General features: G+C 37.1%; 1 protein-coding gene across 1 annotated transcript in view; it reads right to left on the bottom strand.

Annotated features, from left to right (window-relative positions):
* The window catches only part of SNX2 (sorting nexin 2), a 58,554-nt gene extending 38,283 nt beyond the window's left edge, over nt 1-20,271 (bottom strand). Inside the window, exon 1 of the mRNA XM_036278960.1 lies at nt 20,119-20,271. Coding sequence (XP_036134853.1) covers nt 20,119-20,226 — 108 coding nt within the window. The 5' untranslated portion in view covers nt 20,227-20,271. The remainder of the gene's footprint in view (nt 1-20,118) is intronic.
* Nucleotides 20,272-20,542: the final 271 nt, after the last annotated feature.

The raw sequence follows: 20,542 nt of genomic DNA, 5'->3' as shown, positions 1-20,542 counted from the left end.
GACGCTCAACCACTGGGTCACACCGGCTGGACCAGTATTATTTTTTAAAACAACATAACATAAAAAGAAAATTGAATATGTCAGAAGTGCACAGCTAGCCCTGGCTGGTGTGGCTCAGTTAGTTGGAATGTCATCCTGTACACCAAAAGGTCACCGATTCAATTACTAGTCAGACCTACCCAGGTTTCGGGTCCTATCCGCAGTCAGGGCTCTTGTGAGTGGCAATCAATAAATGTTTCACTCTCTCTCTCTCCCCATCTCCCTTTCTTTATAAAATCAGTATAGGCATGTCCTGGGGTGAGGATTAAAAAAAAGTACACACAGCTAGCTATTTTCACAAGCCCACCATCCCTGTGTCACTAGCACCTAGATCATGAAAGAAAACAGAATATCATCAAACCCAGAAGCTCTATTCATGCTTCCATCTATTCTTTACCCCACATGGGCTTCTGCCAGCATGAATTTGTTTTTCCTGTTTTTGCTTTTCATAAAAAGGGAATCATACAGAAGATATTCTTCTGTGATTGGTTTTTGTTCTTAATGTTATGTGTATGAGATTCTTCTATATTGTTGTATGTAGTAATAGACCATCATTCTTGTTGCTATAAAATATTCTACTGTGTGAATATACAATCCATTCTGTTGATGGGCCTTTGCGTGGTTAGCAGTTTTACAACTATCAAGTGTATGAACTTTATAGTATATATACTTTTAGCAAACATGCGAACAAATTTCTGTTTGGTATGTACCTATGAGTGGAATAGCTGGATCACTAAACAATCTTCTACAGTTATATAATTTATACTTCTACAAGCAATACATGGAAATTCCAGTTGCTCCTTGTCAACATTTTGATATATTCCATCTATTTCATTTTAGCTATTATGGCAGGTATAGAGTATAACTTACTGTGGTTTGAATTTTTCATATGTTTAGTATTGTGCTCAGCAATTTTTCATGTTTAATGGTCATTTGAATATCCTCTTTTTGAAGCGTCTCTTCAAGTATGTTGTCCATTTTTCTATTGTTCTTACTGATTTGTAGAAGTTCTTTATGTGTTCTGGATAAAAGTTCTTTGTCATGTCAAATACATATTGCAAATATTTTTTTTACCAGTATGTATGGCTTTTTTAATGATAGATTTTAATGAACAGAAGTTCTTAATTTTAGTAATGGTAAATTATCTATTTTTTCTTTATAATTGGTAAACTTTTTGTATGATTAATAATCTTTTGAGGCCACTCTTAATTCATATAATTTTCTCGTCAGCTACTTAAATGAACTATCTTCCATGACATGAGAACATTTCTTTAGAGCTTTAAAAACATTAATATGGGAAAATTTAAAGGAGAAGCTTTCTTTTCTCTCAGAAGCTCATTCTTTATTTTATTTTATTTTATTTTATTTTTTATCCTCACCCGAGGATATTTTTCCATTTTTTGTACAGATAGAGTGGGAGGGAGAGAGAGGAAGGGAGACAGAGAAACATCGATGTGAAGGGACACATCGAGTGGCTGCCACCCGCTCAATCAACCAGGGCTGGGGACAAACTGCAACCAAAGTACGTGCCCTTAGCGGGAACTGAACCCGGGTCTCTCCGGACCGCAGGCCGACGCTCTAACCGCTGAGCCAAACCAGCCAAGGCCAGAAGCTCATTCTTATATACCCAAACTCTTACAAAGGTGGGCCCCCATTTACTCAAGCATTTTCACTTGAAGGAATTTAAAAAACAAATAAGCTTAGTATTACTTCTGAAAGATGTTCTCACAACCTCAACTTCAACTCTAGATGAGTCTGGGTAGGTGACTGGCCTATCTGCTCCCACAGAGTATCTACTTCTTCCATCATAATTTCTCTTATCGCATTACAGTATAATTATCACCTGCTTATAGACTACAAACTCTGTAAAAAAGGGACAGGATCTTTTGTTATTTAAAATTTTTTATTTAATTCCTGGCAACAAACACTCAGTGACTCTGTTAAATGAATTCTAAGAAAGTAATTATGAGTATGCCTAAGAACGGGCTACAGGTTTGTCAATTAGATTGTCTATAATACTGAAAATTTTGAAATAACCTATAGAACAACTACATAAAAATGTAGCAGAGTGGCTCCAACACTCACTCATGATAAAAATTCTCAGTAAACTAGAAAGACAGGAGACCTTCCTCAACTTGAGAAAGACTATCTACAAAGAACCTACAGCTAACATTATACTTAATAATGAGAAAGCTGAAGCTTTACCACTAAGATCAGGAACAAGGGAAGGCTGTCCCCTTTACCACTGTACTCTAATTCCTACCTAAATTAGTAGGACAAGAAAAGGAAATAAATGATACAGAGTTTGGGAAGGAAGAATAAAACTCTTTGTTCACAGATGACATTATAGTCTGAGTAGAAAATCTAAAAGAATTGGCAAAAATATTCTCCAGAACTAATAAGCAAAGTTACATGATACAAGGTTAACATACAGAAGTTAATCACTTTCCTATATAGCATCAACAAATAGAATATGAAATTAGGAACACAATATCATTTATATTAGCACCCCCAAAATGAAACATCTTTGTAAAAATCCAATAAAATATGTGTAAGATCCATATGAGGAAAACTACAAAACCCTGATAAATGAAATCAAAGGAAATCTAAATAAATGGAGAGATATTCCATGTTCATGATTAGGAAGGCTAAATATTGTCAACATGTCAGTTCTTCCTAACTTGACCTACAGAGTCAATGCAATCCCAATCAAAATCCCAGCCAGTTATTTTGATGATATTGACAAAATTATTCTGAAGTTTATATAGAGAGGCAAAAGACTCAGAATAGCCAACAAAATATTGACGGAGAAGAACAATGCTGGAAGACTGAAGCTACTGATTTCAAGACTTAAGTATAAAGCTGCAGTAATCAGACTGGATTCTTTCACTTAGTAATGTGCATTTATTTAAGTTTCCTCTATGCCTTTTCAGATCAATGAAACAGAATCGAGAGCCCCTAATAGACCAACATAAATATAGCTAACTGATCTTTAACAAAGGAACAATGGCAACACAACAGAGAAAAAAGAAATCTCTTCAACAAACAGTGCTGGAACACAGTATATCCACATGCAAAAATGTGAACCTAGACAAAGCCTTTACATCCTTTACATAAATCAACTCAAAATGGATCACAGACCTACATGTAAAGCACAAAAGCATAAAATTCTTAGAAGATAACACAGGAGAAAATCTAGATGACCCTGGGTTTGGCAATGAGTTTTTACATAGAACAACAAAGGTGCAATCCATGAAATAGAGAATAGGATAGAACTCATCAAAATTAAAAATTTCTGCTCTGCAAAATATACTGTCAAGATAATGGAAAAACAAGCTACAGACTAAGAGAAAATATTTGCAAAAGCAGCATCTGATAAAAGACTGTTATCCAAAATATACAAAGAATCCTTAAAACTCAACAGTAAGAAAATAAACAACCCAATCAAAAAATGGCCAAAGACCTTAACAAACACCTCACCAAAGATATTACACATGGAAAATAAGCATATAAAAATATGCCCCACACCTCTGTCATCAGAAAAATGCAAATTAAAACAACTATGAGCTACCACTATACTTCACTGTGGAATACTCTATACTCCTATTAAAATGGTTAAACTCTCATTAGAATGGCCAATTATATGGAGTAACAGTAACCTTCATTCATTGCTGATGGGAATGCAAAATAGTATAGGCACTCTGGAAGACAGTTTGGCAGTTTCTTATAAAACTAAACATACTCTTATCATAGAGTCCAGCCATCAAACTTTGTATTTACCCAGAGGAGTTGAAAACATGTCTATACAAAAACCTGTACATGATATTTATAACAGCTTTATTCACAACTGCCAAAATTTGGAAGCAACCAAGATGTCTTTCAGTAGTGAATGGGTAAAGTGTGGTACAGTCAGACAATGAAATATTACTCAGCACTAAAATGAAATGAGCTATCTAGCCATGAAAAGGCAAAGAGAAAATTTAACTGCGTATTACTAAGTGAATGAAGTCAGCTTGAAAAGACTAGATATTGTGTGATTCCAACTACATGACATTCTGGAAAAAACAAAACTATGGAGCTTGGCCAGTGTGGCTCAGTGGACTGAACGATGTCCCATGGACTGAAAGGTCCTGGTTCGATTTCTGGTCAGGGCATATGTCTGGGTTGTGGGCTCGATCCCCAGTAGGGGGCGTGCAGGAGGCAGCCAATTGATGTATCTCTCTCACATGGATGTTTCTCTCTCTTCTTTCCCCTGTCTAAAAAAAAATCAATGAAAATATTAAAAAGAAAAACCTATGGAGACAGTAAAAAGATCAGTGGGTTGGGAGAGGAAGGGATGAACAAGCAGAGCACAGAGGATATTTAGGATAGTGAAACTACTCTGTATGATACTATAATGGTGGATACATGTCAATATGTATGTCCAAAGCCATAGAATGTACACCAAGAGTGTACCCTAATGTAAACTATGGACTTTGGGTGATTATGATGAATCAGTGTAGTTTCATCAATTGTAACAAATGTACCCCTCCTGTGGAGGATGTTGTAATCTGGGATAATGCATGTGTAGGAGCAGTATATGGGAAAGCTCTGTACCTTCCACTCAATTTTGCAATGAATTTAAAACTGCTCTAAAAAATAAAGTCTATTATTTTAAAAATGTAGCAGAGTGGTATTTACTGACACAAAAAGATGTTCAGAATATGACATTACATACGAAAGATATGAATCTATACATATGATCCAGTTTCCTGATAATATTTATTAAAAATAAATGTTTCCTGCGCCTTCTCTTTGTCCTCCTAGAAACTAAGATATACTTGTACTGAACAAAATACAGGCACTAAGGTCCTAAACATAACTTGTATATTCAACTGTTTTTTAATTTAAAAAAATTGATTTAGAGAGAGGAAGAGAGAGAGAGATACATCAATCAGTAGCCTCCTGCACATGACCTGACCCAGAATTGAAACTACAACCTGGGTATGTGCCCTGAACGGGAATCGAACCCAACACCTTTTGGTGTACAGGAGGATGCTCCAACCATCTGAGCCACACTGACCAGGGCCCAACTTCATTTTAAACAAAGGTTTCTATCTGCAAAACTTTAAAATTTCTTGTGAATTAGGAACTTTGAATTCTAATTCTGTCTGCACATTAACTTGTCTATGCTTACATAAATGAATTTCTTTGTACCAACTTTTTATTGTCCCCATAACTGCATCAGATAAATGCTAATATATTCTTTTCTAACCTATCCATTTCATTTATTATTATTGTTGTTGTTGTTTTATTAATCCTCACCCAAGGATATTTTTTTTCCATTGATTTTTAGAGAGAGTGGAAGGGAAGGAGGGACGGGGAGAGAGAGAGAGAGAGAGAGAGAGAGAGAGATATGGAGAGAGACACATTGATTGGTTGCCTCCAAAGGGGTCTGGGGATCAAACCTGCAACCCAGGTACATGTCCTTGACCGGGAATTGAACCCGAGACCCTTCGGTCCGCAAGTCAACACTCTAACCACTGAACCTCACTGGCCAGGGCTCCATTTCATTATTTTATAATTTCCAAATCCAGAGTCACCTAACTTTATGTCCTTTTGTATTTCTCAACTTTGCTCGATATTAACTTTGAAAGAAAAAAGAATAAATTAATCTTAAGAGAAATAAAAGCAAAATTTTTAAAAATTAAATAAAATATTAAAAATAATAAATCTCAATTCACTGCTATAATTTAATGCTTACATAAACAGATTTGTAACCAAATCTCAAGGGAAAAGACAATCAACAGATGCCAACCTCAAGATAACCCAGATGTTGGGAAGTATTAGTTAAAACAACTTTTAAAAGCTTTTCTGTCTCCATGAGGTAAAGGTAAAAACATTTGAAATGAAAAAGACAAGAGGTTTCTCAGCTAAGAAATAGAAGCTACAAAAAACAACAAAATCAAGTGTTCAGAACTGAAAAAGAAATTATCTGAAATAAAAAGTTTGCAGAAAGGATTCAATAACAGAATGAAGATGACAGAAAAATGTGTCACTGAATTTGAAAATAAGTCACAGAAAGTATCCAATCTGAATAATAATGAAAAAAAAGGTTTCAAACACCCAAACAAAACTATGCCTACACATATCATTATCAAACTACTGAAAATAAAGGAGAAAGAGAAAGAAAAATGTATCTATAGAAAAACCAATATATTTTTACCAGGAGGACATCAGTGCAAATGATTGAAGATTTCTCGTCAGAAATGACGAAGGCTACACAACGGCAGACCACTTTCAAAGTTCTGAAAGAAAGAACTATAAACCCAGAAATCTATAAACAGCAAAAATATAATTCAGGAACGCAGGTAAAATAAAGAATTTCAAATGAAGTACAAATAAGAGAATTCATCAACAGACCTTCTCTAAAAAAACAATGCTAAAGGAAGTTCTTTATGCAAAAAAAAAAGAAAGAAAGATACAAGAGGGGGCATTTGATGAAGGAAAAGAAACACAAATGATAAATATCTGCATAACTAAAGAGACCACACTAAGTCCTCACTTACCCTAACCAATAAATACTTAGAAATTGCAACTTAAAACAAAACAACATAAAATGAAACAAATTTTACCAAAAGCTAATTGATATAAACAAGAGTTAAGTTCCTAGAGCAAATTTCTGGCCACAAAAACATCACCAAACTTCTAAAAAGATTCAAAATACTTCTAATATTAAACACTGAAACAAATGTAAACTATATATATATATATATATATATATATATATATATACATACATTTTTAAAAAATTAATTCTAAAAGACAATGATTTTCCAACCCATTTATTCCAGAACCGGACGGTGGGTGGCCTGAGCCAGTCCCAGCAGCTCAGGGCTCAAGGTAGGAACTTTCCTGGAACCAACCCTTCCTCCTCAAGGGTTCCATTGCAAGCCCTTCCATTCAAAGGCGAACTCACACACTCACCCACACTCATTAAGACTGGGACAATTTAGCCCTGGCCAGTGTGGCTCAGTGATTGGACCAAAGAGTCTCGGCTTTGATTCCGATCAAGGGTACCTTGGTTGTGGTTCGGTCCCTGGCCCTGGATGGGGTGGTGTGGGAGGCAACCAGTCGATGTGTCCCTGTCACATCAATGTTTCCCTCTCTCTTGCTCTCTCTTCCTCCAATTCTATCTGAAGATAAATAAAAAATATATATATCCTCAGGTGAGGGTTAAAAAAGAAAAAGAAAAAGACAAAAAAAAAAAAAAAAAACTGAGACAATTTAGACATGCCTATTAACCTAACAATACACATCTTTGGGATATAGGGGCAAACCCCCATAGACAGTGGCCCCAGAGAGGAATCGACTTTGTTCCCTCCTCACCAACATCATAACCAAATGATGTTGAATGAAGTGACATTATCTGAGGACCTGTTGTACTTTTCCCCTCTTACATCCTTTCAAATAGACATGACTATTCAAAGTAAAAACTATAACAGTATATAGATATAATACATATAGACTATTTATAATCTATAATGTATTCTTATTATAATTGAATATTCACATTAGCTAATATCTTAGGTATTCACAGTTCTTTGACATCAGAATCAGAAAACAAACAAACAAACAAACAAAAACTAGCACGTGTTTGTATAAGAAAAAGGACACACTGTCTCATAGTTCAAAGCCCAGGAATGGAGGCAGTAGTCACCCCACAAGGGGAAGGCTATGAGGCATGCACTTCCCTTGAGTGCCCATTCACCAGCAAGCTTTGGGTACCCTGACCTACTGTTCAGAGATTGACAGCAGTCAATCTGGAGCAGCCACTCACTAAAGGCTGGCTGGACTCTTCTCCTACCCCTCCAGGCCCCTTTCAGTAGTAAGTACAAGAGCTGTTCTCCACTGGGCAGAAAGCATTATAGAGGCAGTGGCTACTGAAGGAGGAAGTGATGGTAGAAGGGAACACTGCTGGCTTCTTTGCCTGGAGCACATATTCTGGATGATCGGAACTATAGTTATGAAAGATAAAATGCAGGCAGCCACTCGATGTGTCCCTTCACATCGATGTCTCTCTCTCTCTCTCTTCCTCTCTCTCCGCTCTATCTGAACAAAAAATGGAAAAATGTCCTCGGGTGAGGATAAAAAAAAAAAAAAAATGCAATTGAGGAGACATCAGTATTTTAAATAAATGTATGTTCTTTTGCCCTGGTCTATATGGTTAAGTGGTTATAGTGTCAGCCTACATATGAAAGGGATTTTTGGGTTCAATTTCCAGCTCCAGTTGGGGTGCATTCGGGAGGCAACCAATTGATGTGTCTGTCTCTCCTTCCTTCCTTCTTCCTTCCTTCCTTTCTTTCTTTCTTTCTTTCTTTCTTTCTTTCTTTCTTTCTTTCTTTCTTTCTCTCTCTCTCTCTCTCTCTCTCTCTCTCTCTCTCTCTTCTTTCTCTCCCCCCCCCAAAAATCAATGGAAATATATCCTGGGGTGAAGATTAACAACAACAACAACTAATGTATGTTCTTGTCTTCCCCTACATCATCACCTAGTAGTGTGTTAAAGATTATTTTAATAAAAATGTTCCAAGGTTGATGCTAATATCTCTTCAATTAAATGTTAGTGCTTTACAACAGTATGTTGATTACCAGAGGGAAAGGGGGTGGGAGGAGGCAGAAAAGGGTAAAAGGAGGATAAATAGTGATGAAAGGAGACTTGACTTTGGGTTAACACACAATACAATATACAGATGCTGTATTTTAGAATTGTACACCTGAAACCTACATAATATTATTAATCAATGTTTCCCAATAAATTCTATAAAAATTAAAAAAGATATATTAGAAAAAAAATAGTAGTGCTTTAAATCCCAACCGAGATTAAAGTAGCCCACTAGAGCCTCTTTCTCCCACTGATTAACACTAAAACCCCAGATGGAATACAAAAAACAATAAACTGAAGGTAAGTAATAGCAGGGAGATTGAGGATGGAGCCAAAAATGTAAAAAATTATCCTTACAAGGGTGACTTTTACAATTTTTTTCTTCTTTTCTCTCCCAGCTTTTCCTGAGTCTGGTGCCAATGGCAGAACTACACTAGATATATGCAGCAATGACTCCAAGAAACACTGTCTTTCTGGCTATAACATCAATAGATAGAAAATCCCCCCCACATCTCCATTGTGTCTCCTGGCCCTGCCCTGAGGCCAGAAGTAGTTGCTAACTGCAAGACAGCAGCAGTGATGAAATAACTAGCATCTAAAACCCCAAGAGAAAATATATAAAGCAACTGTTAATGGACATAAAGGGAGAAATCCATAGTAATACAATAGCAAGGGATTTTAATACCACACTCACATCAATGATCATTCAGATAGAAAATTGATAAGGAAATAATGTCCTTAAACATCACATTAGATAAGACAGAACTTAACAGAACATTTAACCCCCAACCTGCAGAATATACCCACCCCCCCAAATACACATAGAACAAAACAAGCTTCAATAAACTGAGAAAGACTGAAATATCAAGCATCTTTTCCAACCACAATGGCATGAAACTAGAAATCAATTACAGGAAGAAAACTGGAAAAAAAACCCCACAAATATGTAGCGACTAAACACCATGCTACTAAACCACCAAAAGATCAAAGAGAAAATCAAACAGGAAATAAATTTAAAAGACTACCTTGAAACAAATGAAAATGAAAATATAACTTCTAAAGAAAATGTTTTTATTGATTGTTTAGAGAAAGGAAGAGAGAGAGAGAGAGAAACATGGATATAAGAGAGAAACATGGATCAGCTACCTCCTGCTCGCCCCCTACTGGGAATTGAGCTCCCAACCCTACCATGTGCCCTGACTAGGAATCCAACTAGGACCTCTCAGTCCATGGGACGACGCTAAATCCACTGAGCCACACCGGCTGGGCTGAAAATATAACTTTTCAAAATTTATGCGATGCAGTTCATAGCAATACAGGCCTACCTCAAGAAACAAGAAAAATCCCAAATAAACAATCTAACTCTACTCCTAAAGGAACTAGAAAAGGAACAAACAAACCCAAAAGTACACAGAAGGAAGGAAATAATAAAGAGTGTAGCAGACAACGTCACTACTCAACAGAGAGATGCAAATTAAAACAACTATGATGTATCACCTCACACCTGCCAGAATGGCCGCCATCAACAAATCATCAAACAACAAGTGCTGGCGAGGGTGTGGAGAAAAGGGGACTCTAGTACATTGCTGGTGGGAATAAGGACTGGTGCAGCCACTATGGAAAACAGTATGGTGTTACCTCAAAAAATTAAAAATTGAATTGCCATGTGATCCAGTGATCCCGCTTCTAAAAATATATCATAAAAAGCCTGAAAGACCAATCGGAAAGAATATGTGTACCCCTGTGTTCATAGCAGCACTATTTACAAGTGCTAAGATCTGGAAACAGCCCAAGTGTCCATCAATAGATGAGTGGATAAAAAAGCTGTGGCACATATACACAATGGAGTACTATATAGCTGTAAGAAAGAAAGATCTCTTATCTTTTGAGACAACATGGAGGGACCTTGTGAGTATTATCCTAAGCAAAACAAGCCAATCAGAGAAAGACAAATAGTACATGATCTCACTTATTTGTGGAATATAATGAACAAGGTGGGCTGATGAACACAATAGACCCAGAGACATAGAAAGGAGTATGGTTCAGCCCTGGCCGGTTTGGCTCAGCAGTTAGAGCGTGGGCCTGCGGTCCTGAGAGACCCGGGTTCGGTTCCCGCTAAGGGCATGTACTTCGGTTGCAGTTTGTCCCCGGCCCTGGTTGGGTTGTGTGGGTGGCAACCACTCGACGTGTCCCTTTCACGTCGATGTTTCTCCCCCCCCCTCCCTCCCCCTCCCACACTCTATCTGAACAAAAAATGGAAAAAATGTCCTCGGGTGAGGATAAAAAAATAAAAAGAAAGAAAGGAGTATGGTTCAGACTGACAAACCTCAGAGTAGGGGGGTGGGGGGATGGATGAGATGAACTAAAGAACTTATATGCATGTATGCATAACCAATGGACATAGACAACAATGCTAGGGGGTGGGGGTGGGGGTGGGGAGGGATGGGGAGGAGGGTGTCTAGGGGGAAAAAGGAGAAACATCTGTAACAAAAATAAATTAATAAAAATTGGAGGAAAAAAAGAGTGTAGCAGAAATAAACAAAATTAAAAATTTTTAAATAGTACAAAGGATCAATAAAACTAAGGGCTGATTCTTTGAAAGGATACATAATACAAACCTGTAGTCAAACTCATAAAAAAAAAAAAAGTTTCCAAATACATAAAATCATAAATGAAAAAAGAGAACTTATAACCAACACCATAGAAATACTTAAAAATCAGTAAAGAATACCATGAACAATTATATGCCAACAAATTCAACAACCTGGAAGAAATGGGTAATTTCTAGAAGTATACCAAGACTGAACGAGGAAGAAATACAAAACTCAGCAATGAAATTGAGACAGTAATTTAAAAACGTCCAACAAATAAAAGTCCAGGACCACCAGATGGCTTCACGGGTGAAGTCTACCAAACATTCAAATAAAAATACATATCTTTCTTAAACTATTTCAAAAATTTACAGAAGGAATGCTTCCAAACTCATTCTACAATGCCATCTTCACCCTAATATCAAAATCAGATAAAGACCTTACAAAAAAAGAAAATTACAAGCCAATATCCTTGGTGAACACAGGTGCAAAAATTCTCAACAAAATATTAAACTGGATTCAACAAGACATTAAAAGGATTATACGTATGATCACATGGGCTTCATCTCAGGGATTCAAGGAAGGCCCAACATCTGTAAATCCACTAATGTAATACATCACATTAACAAAATAAAGGATAAATACCACATGATCATCTCAACAGATGAAGAAAAAGCGTAACAAAATTCAACATCCTTTTATGATATAAACTCTCAACAAAGTTGGTATAGAAGAAACATATCTAAACATAATAACGTCCATATATGACACCCTCATAGCTAGTATCATACTCAATGGCAAAAAGCTGAAAGCCTTTCCTCTAAGATCGGGAACAAGACAAGAATGCTCACTCTCACCATTTCTATTCTACATGGTATTGAAATTCCTAGCCACAGCATTCAGACAAGACAAAGAACTAAAAGGCACTGAAATTGGAAAGACGTGAAACTCTCATTATTTGAAGATGACATGATGCTATATACAGAAAACCCTAGACTCCACCAAAAAACTACTAGAATAAATTACTTCAGTCAAGTTGCAGGATATAGAATACACAGAAATCTGTAGTGTTTCTATACACCAATAATGAACAATCAGCAGAAGACTTTGTTAGTCAAAGCAAAGCAAGCAGCATGAGTATCATGTTTGTGACAATATCCCTTGCCCCTCACTTGCCAGGATAGTGACATGAAGGGGCCCAGGCCAACGCTGCACTGCTTTAGTTTTGTGTCACAGCTGAGGAACCCGAACTTAGGGAACCCAAATCATTTATAAAAGGCAATACATGTGCCTATTCTTTGCTCCAGAAAAGACATTATTATACTAAACAATAAGCAAACCTGGTCTTTGTTTGGGAAAGAGACACCTTTTTTCCAAGGCTGTTTCCCAGAGAAACATAGGCTTCTCTCAGAGTTTTAGCTGCCTGCATTGTCACACTTTTGCTTAGTTTGGGCAATCCTTGCAGAAAAGCAGTAAAAGAAGGGAGAGAAAAATACTAGCAAGGATTTCTGTTACCTATTATTCAGACTACTGGGTTTTCTTTTCCCGGTTCAGTTGGCCATAGTAGATGTTCTCTTGGAGTTTTATGTTTTCCCCACTGATGTTATGTTTCAATATAATACATGACAGGCACATAATTCTGAGATATATTTGTAATGTTTAAAAAGATTTTACTTGAGATACAGGATTTGGGGACTGTCTAGAGCCATTTACATTTACCATAACCATAATCCCATTTTTAAAAATTCTCATCCCCTACTCCCTCTCCTTTGGCAACCATTAGCTTCTCTGTATCTATAGGACTGTTTCTGTTTTCTTTTGTTTACTCATTTATTTTGTTTTTCGATTCCATGTATAAGTGAGATCACACAGTATTTGCCTTTCTCTGTCTGACTTTTTACACTTAGCATGATTATCCTGTAGATCCATCCATGTTGTCACAAATGGGAAGATTTCATTCTTTTTAATCACATAATAATATTTCTGTGTGTGTGTGTGTGTATTACATCTTCTTTATACATTCATCTATTGATGGGCATACAGGTAATTCCATATCTTGGCTATTACTAGTTATGTTGCAAACTGAAACATACAAGAAGGGAGGTAAATGGACCTATAAGGTTACAAGGCTTTGCATTTTATTTGTAGATATACAAAATTAACTCTGACTGAACTATAAATGGTGACCTTCATCAGGTTGAGTTCCCTTAATTTCCTAGTTTTCTGAAAACCTTACAGATAACTTCATATTTATCTGTAGGCAAAAGGAACTGATATTTTCCTCCTACAACCATGAAAGGGGAAAGACTATCCACTCTCAATGTTTTTATTTAATATAATACTGGTGGCCCTAGCTAGTGCATTAATGTAAGTTTTTTTTTTTTAAAGGCATAAAAATTGGGAAGAAAAAAGGAAGGAAAGAAGGCAAGCTCTAATCAGAGACAACACAATTATCTACATAGAAAATCCAAGGAGCCCTAGCTGGTTTGCTCAGTGGTTAGTGTTGGCCTGTGAACCGAAGGGTCATGGATTTGATTCCCGTTCAAGTTGTATACCTGGGTTGCAGGTTTGATCCGCAACCCCGCAGTCAGGGTCATGTGGGAGACAACAACCAATATATGTGTCTCTCTCACACCGATGTTTTCTTTCTCTCTCTTCCTCCCTCCTTCCACTCTACCTTAAAAAGCAATGAAAAAAATATCCTAGGGTGAGGATTAACAAAACATAAATAAATAAATAAATAAATAAATAAATAAAAAAAATCCCAAGCACTCTACAAAAAAACAACTAGAACTAATGAGTGTTTAGCATAGATGCAGGATATGGGGTCAATATGCCACAATGAGCAAATGGAAAAAGAAATAAACATACCATAAGCCCACGAAATACTTAGGTATAAACTAACAAAATATGATAGATCTATATGTAGAAAACTATTAACACTGATGAAAAAAAATCAAATAAGATCTAAATAAATGGAAAGAAATAATATACTTATGGCTTAAAGGTTCGATATTGTTAATGTTAATCCCCCAAATTAATCTATGGTAGAAATCAATAAAATGATTATAAAATTATATGGAAAGGTAAAAGAACTGTAATAGTCAAAACAATTTTGAAAGTAACAAAGTGGATCACAATACCTGATTTCAAGAGTTGATTACAGTAATCAAGGTAGCATAAAACTGGCAAAAGGACAGTCAGATCAATGAAGAGGATAGAGATCAGAAATAGACCCACACATACATGCTCAACTGATTTTTGACAAAGATGCAAAGACAACCCAATGGAGAAACTCTGAGTCTAAGAACTTCTTCATCTTAGCACAAAGCACCTGAGATTCAACAATGTTGCTGTGTGTATTGAAAAATACTACGAACCAACTTGACCAAACATTTATAGAACATTCCATCCAACATCAGTTTACATATTTTTTTCAAGTGCACACACAATTAACAGAATATATTCTGAGTTGTAAAACAAACCTTAACAACATGATTATCTCTCAATAAATGGTGGTGGAACAAGTGCATATCTATAAGCAAAAATAATGAACCTCAACTCATACAAAAATTAACTCAAAATGAATCCCAGGCCTAAGTGTAAAAGCTAAAACTATAAAACTTCTAGAAGAAAACATAAGCAAAACCTTTGTGACCTTTGATTAACATTAGCAAAGGATTTTTATATGTGACATAAAGTACTATCAATAAAAAATAAAGGATAAACTTGGACTTCATCAAAATAACAAACTTTTGTTCTGTGAAAGATACTGTTAATAGCATAAAAAGACAAGTTACAGACTGGGAAAAATATCTGCCAAAGGATTTGTATTTAGAATATATGAAGAATTCTAAAATCTCAGTAAGGAAACACAATTTTTAAAATGTGCAAAATATGTGAAAAGATATTTCACCAAAAATAATTTTCAGAGGGTGACTATGTACATGGAAATATATTCAACATCATTAATCATTAGAAAACATACATTAAAACCACAATGAGAGAACTCCACACACCTATTAGAATGGCTAAAAATCAGTGTGTGCTAGTAAATACTTAGCAACCAGGTCTTATGGAGAGAAGACCCTTAGCTTTCGCAGATTTCTGTGGGGTAAAGATGCCCGCTGTGGCTGATTACCCCTCATAAGATTAAGTTGTGAAAATATGTACTTTCCACCATTCAGACAGATACAATAGATATATAACCTCAAACGCATAGAAAACAGTAAAAGGTAGTAAAGGAACTAGGAAGTGACAAGTTTAAAACATTTATTACCTGTTTTAAATATAATTTCATTATAAATTTATATAATTTAATTTTTAACAATGGCTGTATTAACTAATCAGTTTACAAAATTCCTAAAAATTGAACAATCATTTTTTGAGCCAGTATAAGTTAGCCTTAAGTTCACCATTGCCTAAAATAAAAATTACACTAACAAGTGCTAAAAAGGATGTAGAACAACTGGAATTTTCATTCATTATTGATGGGAATGCAAAATGATACAGCTGTTTGAAAAAACAATTTGGCAGTTTTCTTTCTGCCTCTCTTAGAATCTTTCAAAATTTTGTAAGATTTCAGAGAATGAATGCTAGCCTTCAGGATTCAGACACTCAATAATATATGCAAAGCATGACTCTCTGACTAGGGATAAAACTTGATATGAAAATAACTTTTATGATACAAGGAAATATAATAATATGCTTTTTTCTTGAAGCATCATGCATTTGTTTTAATGAACCCACAGATAATTGATTCTTACAACATCCTACTGAATATGGTCTCAACTTATATTATACTATAGTCATTAACTCATGGGACTAAAAGAAAATGACTTCATCTCTCTGTACCTTACTTCCTTTGAACCTTTCTGGGAGAAAGTTTAGCAGTTTCTTACAAAGTTAAATATATAACCCAGCTAGTATGGCTCAGTCAACCCATGCACCAAGAGGTCACTGGTTCCCAGTCAGGGCATATGCCCAGGTTGTGGGCTAAATCCCCAGTGAGGGGCATGCAGGAGGCGGTCAATCGATGTTCTCTCTCTCATTGATGTTTCTATCTCTCTCCTCCTTCCTCTCTCTCTGAAATAATAAAGAAAAAAAAAACAAAGTTAAACATACATTAACTATACAACCCATAATCCTACCTCTAAGTATTTACACAAAAGAAAGAAAAACTATGTTCATTCAAAAACCTGTACATAAATCTTTATATTGACTTTACTCATTAATGCCAAAAAACTGGAAATAAGAGAAATGTCCTTTAACAATAAACTATGATACATACAACAAATTCAGCAATAAAAATAAATGAACTATTGGTACATGCAATAGCATCGATATACCTCAGATGTTTTATGCTAAGTTAAAGAAGCTAGACTTAAAAAGTTTCATTCCATTTATGAGACATTCTAGAAAAGACAAAACTATAGGCAGAAAACAGATCAGTGGCTACCAGAGACTAGGAATGGAAGAGGTTAACTACATGAGAGAATTTTTGGGGGGTGATGGATGTGTTCTATATCTTGACTGAGGTGATAGTGAACTTTACTAAATAAAAGTAAATGTCGTATCAGCTAAAAACTATAATCACAGGGGGGAAAACACGAGAGTTCAATTTCATAGGAAAGTACGCATTAAAGAATAATTTTATCTTTTTAAGAAGAAAGTCTGCAAAAAAAATTGACCATCTCTGCAACTTCAGAGAATAACATTTTTTAAAATTTTTATTAATTTATTTTTGTTACAGATGTTTCTCCTCCCCCCCCCCCGGAGAATATTTTTATACGTACTAAAAAATAATTTATTCTAAAATCCTTAAATTTAATGGTTTCAAGGGAAAGTGGTCAACTAGAACTGTACCTTTTCATAAATCTCCTTCTAGTAATTTTCCATGCTGTTGCCTTTAAATACCTGGTCATAAAATGTATTTTCTCTGAATCATACATAATTCATAATGAAATTTTCAAAAAATAATACATTTAAAGTTGAAGGCCTAGCTAAAATTACAAAACAGAATTAAGAAAACAAATTACACACTGTTACCACCCTGTTGCTCCGGGACAACAGACATTAAACTTTAGTTCCTCATTATCAAGTCTCCACTGCCCTGGCCGGTATGGCTCAGTTGATTGGAGAGTCTTCCCCTACATCAAAAGGTTGTGGGTTGGAGTCTGGTCAGGGCACATACTTAGGTTGTGGGTTTGCCCCCCCCCCCCCCCCCCCCCCGCCTCCCCGGGTCTAAAGGAGGCAACTGACCACTCTTTCCTTCCCCTCTCTCTAAAAAATTCAATAAGCATATCCTTGAGTGAGGATTAAAAAAAGTCTCTACTTACTCTTAATGTCGCCCACTTTCAGGGTGCTAAAAGATCTATGCAATTAAATCACTCCATTCTTCTACATTATTTCCATACTATATGCATGTTTCACTTACACATGTATCACCCGGTATTGGTATTGCAGGGTTTTGGTCACACAGCTATGTTTATTATATTGACTCCTGTGGATTCATACATTCCCTGAGGGCAGGGACCATATTTTCACATAGAGTCTGGTTTAGTGTTATCATTCAAATCTACATCTCTAGCCCATAAAGCATTTCTAGCTATCTCATGTTACTGTCATTGGTACTATCTTATTCCCACGTGAAATAAACTCACAATTTCTTCTCCTAAAAATCACCTGAAAATGATTATAAATCCTAAAATGTCTATCTTTTAATCTGCTATTGCATCAATTTCCTTCTCTCCTTTTTATTTGCATGGACCTAGAGCACTTATTAAACATGCAAATTCCAGTGAGGCAAAGGCATCTGCATTTTAAACAATTACACTGTGGTTTCTCCTGCATAGTGAAGTATGATAAGAACTGTTAAAAAGAAAAATGGAGTACTGAAAGAACATCCCTTTAGAGATATTTGGTACACTAAGATCTCCAAATAGTTTGAAAAGCAAAAAAATAAAATAAAATAAAATTGAATTTATAAATCTCATAGTTATACTACCTTACAGTTAATAACATGAATCAGTCTATGAAATAAGGAATTTAGATGAATAATCAAAACCAACTTTATTTACAACTTTCACAGTGCATTAACCAAGATAAATTTATTCATACTCAAACTTCTGTAGACGTTTACTGGAAAAAAGGTCAAATGCTTATTTAAAAGTCCCATTCAAATGGAAACACGGATTATAATTCCTATTACTCACCTCTAAAAGACATCAATTAAATGAGATGATTAGTGTTCACAGTATTCTAGTTTACCCTAGGTCAGAGATCCTTGCTAGTGGAAAACCTTCACTGCCCTCAAAGGGAATACAATTCTTAGGATCCCACATAGCCATTAACTTTCAATACATATTAAGGAAGCTGTATAATATGTATAAAGGGCTAAAAGGATATTAACCCCAAAAGGTAATTTGTTTTGCAAGATCATTTTTACTAGTTTTTAGATGATAGTTTTGGCAATCCAGCAAATATTTACTAACTGCCGAGTATTCAAGATGTTGTGAGCATGTGTGCGTAACCAATGGACATAGACAACAATGCTTGGGGGTAGGCCGGAGGAACATCTGTAACAAAAATAAATTAATTAAAAAAAAAAAAAAAGATTTTGTGAGGAACAGTTAGATGATCAAGGCACTATCCATATCCATAGCCCCAAGAAGCACATAATCTGAGGGGAGTTAAGGTCTGTCCAGCACCTGCAAATACAATTAGCAGAATGTGGTCAGTGCTGAAACCATTTCCAGAAGTTCCAATGTCAGGTAACTGAATTTCAGATAATAGATATTTTACATTAATTTCCAGTTGATTTTGTGCAGAGTTGAACAAGCCAAGAAAGCTTACTAGAACAGTTTATAAGAAAGTACAGCCCGAGGTAAACAGTTCTCTGGAAAATTTGGCTACATTTTAATACGCATAGGCACACTTAAAAGTGGGCTATGAGGTGCGTGTACTCTCCTCAAATGCAAAGCAATTAAAACATGAACTGGATATAGGAGACCCAATACAGTTAAGTTCATAGAGGGTGTTTCCTTTGACAAAAACAGGAACACTCAGTTTCATAGATCGCTGACCATGCGAGAAAAGAAGAAAAGGGAGTGAAACCTGTTTTTATTTCTCTCCTGGTAACTTAAAAAAACAAAAGTTTCCTGGACTACTAATCCCTTCCCTTCAACTTTAGAGTTCATAAACGCTACGATCCTTAAAAACAAAACAAACAAACAAAAAACACCTTGGAACTAAAGAAGACAAAACAAGTCAAATGCATTTGCCTACTTAATAGTTCGGAAAACAGGCACCAAGAGGAACTAGGAGTTCTTGAAAGACCATGACTGGGGAAAGTGCATCCACACGCTCCCCGGGGAGGCTGGGTCACTCAGCGCTCACTTCACTGCTCTCCCCTTTCGGGGGCACACCGTCCCTGGGGAAGGGGAACACAAGCACCTTTCCAAACGGGCTGCGGAGGTCGCCGGGGAGAGCGGTGAGGTTTACTGGGACTCCAGGGAAGCCCTTCTCTGCTCTGGAACAAGAGGTGCAAGTGACATCTAGGACGGCCAGCTGAACAGGAAAAGGGCGCCGCGATGCTCAGTCCAGTCCCTGCCCTTCTGGGGATCAGGTCAGACCCCCGGACCCGTCCGCTGGTCTGAGAAGGCCTAACCGCCCAGGCCAACTCCAGCCCACTGACAGGTGCCCGAGGTGGGGCCCGCGTCACAGGTGTCGTCCCCACCAGGTCCTTGCATCCCCGGGGGGGTGGGGAGGGACAAGTCGGGGCAGGGAAAAGGCACCTAAAGGTGAGAGAAGCGGCGGAACGCAGCACCCACGGTGACGCGGTCTCACCTCCAGGGTGGAGACAGTGCTAGTGAAAAGGTCCTCTCCATCCTCCTGCTCCTCAAAGTCGCTAGGTTTCCCGTCCCCCAGCGGAGGAGGCTCCCTCTCCGCCGCCATCTTCGCTCACCCAGACGACTGCGCGAGCCGGGGCCTCGCGGACCTGTCACGTGAGCACGCACGGCCGGGCTGGCGCGCTGGCCGCCGGCTCCCAGGCCCGCCCCTCTTGGCCCCGCCCAGCCGCGGGCGGCCCCGCCCCCGGCCTCGTGACTGCGCCCGGCCCCGCCCATTTGCTTCTCTCCGCTGCCGCGTTGGGGGCTTGGCTGCCTTTTCGCCGCCCACTTGCTGAGCTGAGTTTTGTGGAGGCATCTGGGACGTCTATTACTAGGTTACCTTCTTAGCAGGAGCAGGCCAGACGGTTTCTGTTGGCGTTACC

Source organism: Molossus molossus, unplaced genomic scaffold, assembly GCF_014108415.1.
Source record: "Molossus molossus isolate mMolMol1 unplaced genomic scaffold, mMolMol1.p scaffold_m16_p_3, whole genome shotgun sequence".
In the NCBI taxonomy this organism is placed as follows: domain Eukaryota; kingdom Metazoa; phylum Chordata; class Mammalia; order Chiroptera; family Molossidae; genus Molossus; species Molossus molossus.
The sequence above is the reverse complement of the archived record's forward strand: the minus strand, read 5'-3'. Positions and strand labels throughout refer to the sequence as shown.